Here is a 10,233-nt window from a genome sequence, read left to right as displayed (position 1 = left end):
TCTGATTTGCTAGGAGAGCGTCCCACTGAGACTATGGGCGACGATAACCCTATGACTTTGAGAGATTACGATCTCCTTACCGTGTACACTTTTCCCACATGTCTCAGACTGCCAGACGTTACCCCAACTCACTATAAGATTAAGCTTAGCACTATACAAAGTTTAACATCTTTCCCAGGACTTAGTACTAAAAACCCTTACAAATTCCTAGGTGAATTCCTAACAATCTGTTCTACCATTAAATTGATCGGGTTCATCGAGGACGCCCTAAGGATGCGTCTCTTTCCATTCTCCCTCAATAAAAGAGCCAAACATTAGTTTCATTCCTAAGCACCAAACTCCATTACTTCTTCGGCTCCATTGCAACAAGAATTCCTTAAGAAGTGTTTTCCCATAGGAAAAACCAATGACTTTAGGAGAGCTATCACTAGTATCTCCTAATATGAGGGTGAACAATTGTATGAGACCTGGGAAAGATTTAAGTACTGAACAGTGTGGGTTCATGCGCACACCACACTGTCCTGAAATAGCAGCTAGTGCAAAGCTTCTATGAAAGCTTGACCTAGCCTAATAGATAAACAGTAGATGCATCTTGTGGGAGGACATTTATGATAAAACGTGAGGATGAATCATGGACCTTGTTTGAAAACTTGAGTAATAATTCTATTCAAAATGCATCCACTAGACGTAGGGCACTTGCACCTAAAGCACCAAAGACCGAAGGTCTTTTTGAAATAGGACATTCTTCAGATGTAGCTACCCAAGTAGTTGATGCTATCACTAGGAAGTTAGATCAATTAAAGGTTGCTGGTTTTGCTCCTAATTCTGCTCACATACACACACAGCACGAACCATGTTCATTATCATCTAGTCCTATGCATCACGTAAATGATTGTCCTATTGCTGGAAATTTTTTTGATGTTTCAAATGAGCAAGTCAATGCAGCATTTTCACGTCTGGGTAATGATCCATACTCTAATACTTATAACCTAGGGTGGAGAAATCATCTAAATTTCTCATGGAAGGCTCAAGCTTCAAGTAAGTCAGCCCCAGGGATACACAATCAAGCTCAATCTAACAGGCAGCCCTACCAACCTTCTTTCACATACCCGTCATCCCTAAGTATGGATTATCTAATTCTTTGATAAGATACATACAATTAATATAATAGTATAACATATTTTCGATTGGCACAGGCCGTTTTAGTTTAAAGGTATTTTAGGCATTAACTAAACAAATGTCATGATAATGCACACATAAAAATGTGGTAATATTGCGTATCTATGTTTAGAAAAGCATTAGTAACTATAATAAATTATTTATAAACCAAAAGTGGCAAAAATAATAAAATAATCTTCTTAACATTTTGTACTAATTTATTATCGCATGAACAAAAGTATATTGCAGTAACCACGTGTGTGGGAACTCTTTGGAAGCAAGAAACTGTAAGTATAAATTACTTTCTAAGTGTGATGTTGATTTCCATAATGAATTGATTGCATATTTGTTTTCTTATGTGTGAATGGAACATTGCATATTATATTGTTGTGACTAATGAATTTACTAATGACAAAGTTGGGAGTGACAGCTGCCAACGGACCATGGACTAGGGAGTAGCGATTGCCTAGGCCAAAAACAATATTAAATAAAAAGTTGGTAGTAACGGTTGCCAATGTACTAGGAAGTTATGGCTACTAGTACGAAAAGCTAATAAATAAGACCGAGGGTTCAAGTCCTACGGCAATTAATAAGACCAGGGGTTTTAGTCCCACGACAAATGGTGAGGAAGTAATGGCTCTAAGAAATTCACTAACCGGAGTAACGGCTCTAAACGAGAAGAGTGCAAAAAGGAAAATAAATAAGATTCTACATATAAAACTGTCATTTCCTTATATCATCACATTATGTGTTTCTAAATAAATCAGTAATCGTTATATTATTGAAAACAGTTGACTCACTTATTTGTATATGGGATTTTGGTAATTTCCACAATCTTATAGATGATTGTTCAGAGGTGGATAAGGAAGGACAGGACTGTCAGGATCATTATGCCGATCCTGATATTTATAGATGAGGCTATTTACTACCTCTTTTGTATGATAGACTATTTAGTTTAGTCTATCTTTTATGAATAATGATTCACTGCCACCTAAAGATACAACTTTTCACCACCTTGCCACATTAGCAAGGTGGTCCCCCACTACTTTTTGAATTTTTTTTATTTTTTAAAAATAAATTAAGGTGAGGGACCACCTTGCCACATAGGCAAGATGGTAAAAAGTTATATATTTAGGTGGTAGTGAATCATTACTCATCTTTTATATATGGACTTTTCTTTTATACATTACTTTAATATGTAATATTTTTACTTGAGGTTTGTAATAGACCAACATTATGGTTACGTATTATCAATACCGCATGTAGCACATGTGTTACTGCTTTAGTATGTATTTATTATGTAAGAACACGTTCATTTTGATTTATATTGAGGTATTTTAAACAAGTTCTGATGTGTTATAAAGGAATTGTCCCTCTCTTTAAAAAAAAAAAAAAAAATAGATATAAATATTTTCCGCTGCTAAATTTATCGTCTCTGATATAATAATGTTACGTAGTTGATCAAATATAACCACTTACGCCTTTTCTTGTAAAAGATAGGGCATTAAGTTACACAATGCACACAAATCCCATTCTTCCCGTAGTTGAATCTAGGGCAGCATCCCAGATAACTTTATGAACCCGTAAGGGTGGTGGACTCCATCTACTACCCCAGATGAGACCTGTATATCACTTGGTTCTCGCACCACATTATCCTGAACCAGAGCAGCCCGGTAAGCCTCTATGGAACTAGACGCAGCAATGATCAAATCGTTGGGTTGTAGGAATTCCCCTCTATGGCTCTATGAACAACCGTATTTCGTCTAAACCGGAGAGCAATTTCTGCATTTAAAAAAAAAAAAAGTACATATATCCTCCTCAAAACCACTACTGAATTGTCAATGTCCCTCGAACTACCAATTGTGCCAATGTCTCATCTCAAACTAACAAAAAATGTCAATATTTCTCCTAAAACCAACAAAAATACAAAAATGATCCTAAATTTTTTTGAATAAGACAAAAATGTCCTTATAAATTAAAAAAAAAAAACTAAAATTAAAAATGAAATAAAAAAGATAAAGAAAACTAAAAAAATAAAAATAATAATAATAAAAACGATTTTTTTATTAAAAAAAAATCAAACAAACAAAAAAATTACTGAAAATTATTAAAATGATTTTTTTATTAAAAAAAAAAAGACCAGTTTTTTATTTTATTTTATTTTTTGTATAAATTTTTGTTACTTTATATTTTTTTTAATAATCTTTTTAGTTTTTATTTTATTTTAATAATTTTATGAAGGGTATTTTTGTCATTAGGGGGACATTAACATTTTTTGGTAATTTAAAAGTAGACATTAACATAATTAGTAGTTTGGAAGAGACATTGACAATAACATAGTAATTTGAGGGGTTATGTGTATTTTTTTTCCAAAAAAAAAAAAAAATGCTTTTCTAAATCTAATATTTTCATCCCATATTATATATGGCACTCAGTGTTCGTCCTAGAAGAAAATTTTATAATTGAAATTCCTTTCTTTCTATTTTAATTTGTCAAATCGAAATTCCATTTGTAAATGTTTAAAAAATGTGGAGATGCCATTCACTCTAAAAAAGGAAAGATGCCAAAAATGAGCGGCTTTTAAAAAGGGCAAGCTTCTTGGAGGAAATTTCTGTCCTAATTGGCTCTAAATTTTATTCCAGAAAAACGCCACCGTTTAAGGACGTTCAGACTTCAGAGAGTCTTCGGACCATGAAATATGACCGTTAGAAACAAGACGCACCCATCCGAAGCGTTGCTAACCTGGCCGTTGGATTTGCACTCCTGAGCCTCCCCCGAATTCAAAAAATTCGACCGTTGGAGATCCGAACGTTAAACTCGTCCACCTCATATCTTTCTTTCTCGCTCTCACTCTCATTAACCACCAAAGATCTTCCTCTTAACTCCTCTTCTCCAAGCACCAGAAATTGTTAGGAGCTTAACTATTTGAGAAACAGAAAAAGCTTAAGCGACTCCCTCACAAACAAACAAAGCCTTGGTGTTTGAGATCTCATATGGCGGAAGTGGCTGCTAAGGAGGAACCGAGTACGGCGGCGGCAATGACGACGACGATTATCGACGAGGAGTACGAGTTCTCGGCGCCGCGGTTCTACGACTTCGTGAAGGAAGAGACTGAAGAGGAAGTGCGAAAGGCCGAGCTCTGGTTCGACTCCGCTCTCGCCTACGCCCCGTCCCGTACGTAAATCCCTTCCTCCTCCTCCTTCACAACCCTGATTAAAGAAAATTAAGAACAGATAACTTGTGTCTCGGTTTTAGGTGGTTTCCTGTTCAATTTTGCTTGAATTTACTTGTACTTTTAAGTCGGTTCTTGGATTCTGTCTTGGTAGGGAAAGTAATCGAGGATTTGCCTCTCGGTTTTTCTCGTTTTTCTTTACAATGTAGGAGCGCTAACTTTCTTGACTCTTGTTTTTTAGGGTTTTTATGCTTAATTCTTGGATATGATCCTGCTATGAGATTTTGTTATGTATGTGTGTAATTTTCTTCGATTGTTAGGATTTTTTTACTTCGATTTGACCGTAAATAATGTACTCTGAGTTCTTCATTTAGGTTTGGTTTGGTTTGGTTTGGTTTGGTTTGGTTCGGTTCGGTTGGAATTTGGGGGTTTCTTTGTGGATTTTCGTTGTTGAAATTTTCCGCCTTTTGCATGGGGTTTTAAATTCGTAGGGTTTGGATGTCATTTCTGTATGCAGAAATTTCTTGCAATTTCAGGATTTGTGTGATCCTTTTTGGAACTTTCTAGGGTTTTGGATTTGCGTTTGGTGATTTGAATATCATTTTCCTGTGGTAATTTCACCGAATTTTAGGGCTTGTGGAAGTTGGAAATGTTGGAAATGCATTGCCTCTGTTTGGTTACTGTAGGTTTCAACGTATATCTTATGGAAATTTGTTAGGCTCTGTTTGGCTGTCGGGAAAATTGAGGAAAAGAAACGAAATCCGAATTTTTGAAGCAATGCATTTCCAAAACTGAATTATTATGGTCTCTTCGGGTACAATGTTGAATGTCTGTTTTTCAGAATAAAATGGGTTCAATCAGAGAGAGAGAGAGAGAGATCTGAGTTGGTAGTTCTTGTGATCAACATACTGTTTGGTAGGTGAGAAAACCTGAAAGGATCTTCAGGTTTTTAAATAAGTTCTATGTTAGTCTACGAAAAATTAATGCAAATTAGGTGATGACGGTTTGAAGTAGGATCAGATTTTCCAGGATTCCAAACGATAAATAATGTAGCAATGCAAAGTATTCATTCCCTTCTTCTGTCGTTCATTCAATTGGCATTTTCTTTTGAGTTGGATAGGATTTTAGATTTTGGATTTTGCTTGCTCCAAACTCTTGTTGGATTATGGATTTTCTTTCGGCTCTCAAGGCCTGTAGGGTTGTATCAATGAAATAAAGTTGTTGCAATTATGATATGAGCTTGAAAATCTTATGTTTGTTGCCTATTTTATTATTCCTGGTTCAAAATGTTTGATTTTTCTGGTCTTAAAATGCAGCCTGTATGCCTAGAATCAGGACTGGTAGGTCTTTTACAGTTGAGAGCTTATGCAATTTCAATGAAGCAGACCAAATGCAAAAGGTGGTGTGATCTTTTATATATTTCTCATTCCTCTTGTTCAAACTTGGCTTACTATAGCTCTCTGATTTCATTGGCTGTTTAACTTTTTCATGCAGAAATCAGAGTCATCAGATACAGAAGCTACTGATAATAACTTGGAAACTAAGCCTAGACTGGAACCTATGCCTGCTAAATTCAAGGAACAAGAAGTGACACCCAGTGAGGCCAAAGAAGAAAGCAATGCCAATGTGGTAAATTTTCTTTCTTAATCCAAGACATGTTCAAATTTTTCAATTGCCTTCTTGCTAATTCAAGCATCTCCCAGGTTTCTGCTGATAAGGTTACAATTGAAGATGACAAAGGGCAGGGTGCATGCACTGAAGAAAATGGAAGTTCAAGCATCTGCCAGGTTTCTGCTGATAAGGTAACAATTGAAGATGACAAAGGGCAGGGTGCTTGCACTGAAGAAAATGGAAGGTTTGCTTTTACTCAGTCTTGACTAGTTGGCAGTGCATAGAATTCTACATGCTAACACTGATTCTCATTCTCTTGCTTGTTTGCGTTTATTTTTTCTGTGATTTCAGGGTTTCTGCTGGAAGAACCTCTTCCAGTGTGAAGATAGTAGAAGTGAGTGACGATAAGTTGAATAGCAAATCCAATTTTCATGTAGGAACCGATGCTTGCTGCACACCTAAGCCGACAATGACGTCTCAGAAGGGAGGCCGGGTGACGGATTCCAAGAAGCACCAGACAGCTAAAAAGATAGCTAGTTTGGTTAGGAACCCATCAGCGCTGAAGCCTAGAAGTCAGTTGCCGTCATCGCAAGTCAAAAGCATCAAACCATCAAGTGTGAAAAGGTTGGTTTTTTTCCCGAAGTCTGATGTGCGTTGAAATTATTTCCCCGAAATCTGATTGTGCTACTAAAAATTTATAGGGACACAAATGTGAAAACTGGGACTCCCAACCTAGCTCAAGATAACCAGGCCATTAAGCGGCAGAAGTTGGAAGGAGGAAGAACTAGACAGGTGAATGTTACGTTACAACTTCTCTGCTTAACTAATGCTGTTTCCTTGGTTTGTTATAATCTTTAAAGCGTTCTTCTTATTTCTTTTTCTTAAAATTTCAGATACTAAATGTCAAACCTCAATATTTTCCCCACAAGTCAAAACTTGGTCTTACCAGTGGTACTTCCAACTTATGCTCTTCAACTGCTAATAAAACTAATAAAGAAGACAGAAAGGTTTGCTCTCAAACTCCGGAAAAATTGTTAATGTTTTCCCTACTTCAGGATGTCTAACTCATTTGACTCTTTTTTCAATCAAAAGGTTTACGTACGGGAACCAGCAAAACCATTTGTTTCAATGGCAGAAATGATGAGGAATTTCCAATCAAGTACCAAGGACTTGTCACTGCCACATGTAAATGACTCCTATATTCTCCAGTTACACAAAATTCTAGTTCTCCCCTAATTGCTTCATTTCCTATTTTCTCCACTTCAGGGAAGTTCCCCTAATCCCTTCCATACAAATTTCAGGTTGATGCTGCTTCTAAACTAACATTGACAAGGCCTAAGGAACCCGAACTTGAAACTGCCCAACGGGTTCGCTCAATTAGGGTAAAAAGTACTGCGGAGCTTGAGGAAGAAATGATGGCGAAAATTCCAAAGTTCAAAGCTCGACCACTAAATAAGAAGGTAGAATTTTTAGCCATTTGTTTTCTTTATTATTTCATCATGATTTCTATATATGTAAACACAACTGTTTTTATATCTGTTTGCATTTTCCTTTTTGTTGCAGATTCTCGAAGCTTCAACACTACCCACAATACCAAGAAGTACACCGCAGCCACCAGAATTTAAGGTACACTAGAGGGCTAGATTGAGGAATGGATGCTTTAATGCGATATTGGAAATTTGGACTAATATTTCCTGATTGCTGCAGGAATTCCGTTTGGAGACCATGGCAAGGGCCAATCAGAATGCAGAATCAGCTTCTGTAGCTTCAACGGAAGTGTCCCATCAGGTTTGGCGTACTTCCAAAATTTATTCTGTTTACTCACTATATACTTTATTGTTTTGTGTACTTACATTTCCTTGTGTTCATAATAGAATAATCCATGGAAGCCTCATCTGACTACACCTAAAACCCCTGTACTTCATACATCATTGAGGGCCCGTCCCCCCAGGGTGAAAACCTCTTTTGAACTTGAGCAGGAGGAGCTTGAAAAAATTCCTAAATTCAAGGCTAAGCCTTTGAATAAGAAGGTATGAATCCACCTTTTTTGTGGACAATCATGTTGGTCACATTACAAACTTAGGTATATATATCCCTAAACAAATATGTTTATTCCTCTTTATTTAGATCTTCGAAAGTAAAGGGGAATTGGGGTTGTTCTGTCATGCAAAGAAACATGTAACAATACCTCAAGAATTTCATTTTGCAACGGATGAGAGGATTCCACCGCCTGCCGCTGTTGTTGATTTGTTTGACAAGGTAATCATTTAAAGGAAAGTGTATCTTTTTTGTTTTCTATATCCCTAATCACAAACAAATAAAAAATAGGGAGGCAATTGCAGTTTTTCAAATAATTCTCTTTTGCAGCTTTCTTTGAATTCTGAACATTGCCATGAAAATCCGATTATAAGAAACACTACTCCAAATCCATTCCATCTTCACACGGAGGTGAGCTTGTTAATTTATTTATTTATATTTTTTTTTATATGGGGATCAATATTCATTTGAGTTACATTTATAACAAACTTTGTTGTGGCTTTATGTTATTAGGAAAGAGGGGCCCAGAAGGAGAGGAGATTTGTTATGGAGCTCGTGCATAAGCAGTTGGAAGCGGAAAGAGCTAGGATTCCAAGGGCTAGCCCATATCCTTATACCACTGACTATCCTGTGGTACGGAACTTAATTAGTTTACCTCTAATTTCAACTATGATAACAATGACGAAGATGGTACCATGATAACTATTCATCATATATGCAGATTCCACCAAAACCAGAGCCCAAGCAATGCACAAAACCAGAGCCTTTCCAGTTGGAAAGTCTGGTGAGGCATGAGGAGGAAATGCAGAGGGAAATGGATGAAAGAAGGAGGATAGAGAAAGAAGCAGCCCAGATGAGAATTTTCAAGGCGCAGCCAGTTTTAAAAGAGTAAGCAGCAATTGAACAAACACCACCTTCCTTGCATTTGTCTCGCTGAAGAAATACGAGTGACTCATTCCTTGGTTTTCATTCATGGCTGTCTCATGCAGGGACCCTATTCCAGTTCCAGAGAAAGTGCGCAAACCCCTCACTCAAGTTCAGGAATTTAATCTCCATGTAGATCATCGAGCTGTGGATAGAGCAGATTTTGATCAAAAGGTACCTAAAATTATCCAAATTTTCCTGGGACAATAAAAGACATGGTATTTTCAGTACTGATAAAGTTTATTTACAGATTAAGGAGAAAGAAACGATGTACAAGAGATACAGAGAGGAGAGCGAGGCAGCACGGATGGTAAGAATATATATAGTTGTTAGTGCGTTTGCAATATTCTTGTTGTTAAAGGGGGATAGATAATAAAGCTGAAACTGTTTCCAGATTGAGGAAGAGAAAGCCTTGAAACAACTGAGAAGGACATTGGTTCCCCATGCAAGACCAGTTCCTAGTTTTGATCGTCCTTTCTGTCCCCAAAAGTACGAGAATAACCTACTTTCTACTATTTCCTTTTCTTTGTTTTTACAGCCTTCTTGATAGATTGGTTCTTCTTCTCTACAGGTCTTCCAAGGAAATAACAAAAGCAAAGTCACCAAATTTGCGTGTGCTCCAGAGAAAAGAAAGGCGTAAAGTGGTCAGAGCCGTGGCTGATGCAGTTTCGAGTGCCGCCTCTCATATGAGATGAATTCATGAGGGGGGGTGGGGGGACAAGTGTTCAAGAATTCTTGAACCCCTGTATAAGGTCTATACAGGTTTTAGGTACTCCACTTTTGCCAATATGTACCATTCATTCAGATAGATGTATCAACCTTGGAAAGAGAAAAAAGGTCGTTCCTATTGAACAATTCTGGTAGTAAAATAGGATTTTTTTTTAAATGTGTGAAATAGTTCCTTACCACATTTCTTGACAATTCCCGTCCCCAATGTACCATTCATTCAGATATAGAGAAAAAAGGTGGTTCCTATTGAACAATTCTGGTAGTAAAAATAGGATTTTTTTTTTTTTAAATGTGTGAATTCCACATGTCTTGACAATTCCCGTCCCAATTTTCATGTAAACAATTCATTTATTTTTTGGCTTTGGCAGCGCCATATATGGAGAGAATGCGTAAATAGATTACACTACGAGAATTATGATACTCTAGAATTCTTTTCTTCTTCTTTTTTTTCTGAAAAAAATTACCTTTCAAAGGAGGTAGTTGGCCGTCATTTTCCCACTGCAGGAGGATATTTGCTTGGCCAGCGATTTTTCGGTAAAATTACTACAGTCCATCTTCTGGCAATTTGTATTTGCATGTCAGGTTTGAATCATGTTAAACCA

General features: G+C 36.8%; 1 protein-coding gene across 1 annotated transcript; it reads left to right on the top strand.

The window, feature by feature from the left end:
• Window positions 1-4,007: 4,007 nt before the first annotated feature.
• On the top strand, window positions 4,008-9,915 carry LOC133859498 (protein TPX2). Its single transcript, XM_062294914.1, has 20 exons — window positions 4,008-4,332; window positions 5,647-5,729; window positions 5,825-5,959; window positions 6,034-6,185; window positions 6,293-6,565; window positions 6,643-6,733; window positions 6,835-6,948; window positions 7,034-7,126; window positions 7,243-7,401; window positions 7,505-7,567; window positions 7,649-7,729; window positions 7,816-7,971; window positions 8,069-8,200; window positions 8,309-8,389; window positions 8,492-8,611; window positions 8,700-8,866; window positions 8,968-9,076; window positions 9,153-9,212; window positions 9,297-9,391; window positions 9,474-9,915. The coding sequence occupies exons 1-20, from the start codon at window positions 4,152-4,154 to the stop codon at window positions 9,595-9,597; spliced, it is 2,469 nt and encodes an 822-aa protein (XP_062150898.1). The 5' UTR covers window positions 4,008-4,151; the 3' UTR covers window positions 9,598-9,915.
• Window positions 9,916-10,233: the final 318 nt, after the last annotated feature.

The sequence above is a fragment of the Alnus glutinosa genome, chromosome 2 (assembly GCF_958979055.1).
Source record: "Alnus glutinosa chromosome 2, dhAlnGlut1.1, whole genome shotgun sequence".
Lineage (NCBI taxonomy): Eukaryota > Viridiplantae > Streptophyta > Magnoliopsida > Fagales > Betulaceae > Alnus > Alnus glutinosa.
Note: the sequence above shows the minus strand (reverse complement) of the source record. Positions and strands in the feature narration are given on the sequence as shown.

Bases quoted from the DNA above. Each gene is read 5' to 3' on its own strand.
- LOC133859498 (XM_062294914.1), top strand. From the start codon at position 4,152: ATGGCGGAAGTGGCTGCTAAGGAGGAACCGAGTACGGCGGCGGCAATG. The intron at 6,734-6,834 runs GTGAATGTTACG...TTAAAATTTCAG, and splicing joins AAGGAGGAAGAACTAGACAG to ATACTAAATGTCAAACCTCA. The intron at 7,730-7,815 runs GTTTGGCGTACT...TGTTCATAATAG, and splicing joins CAACGGAAGTGTCCCATCAG to AATAATCCATGGAAGCCTCA.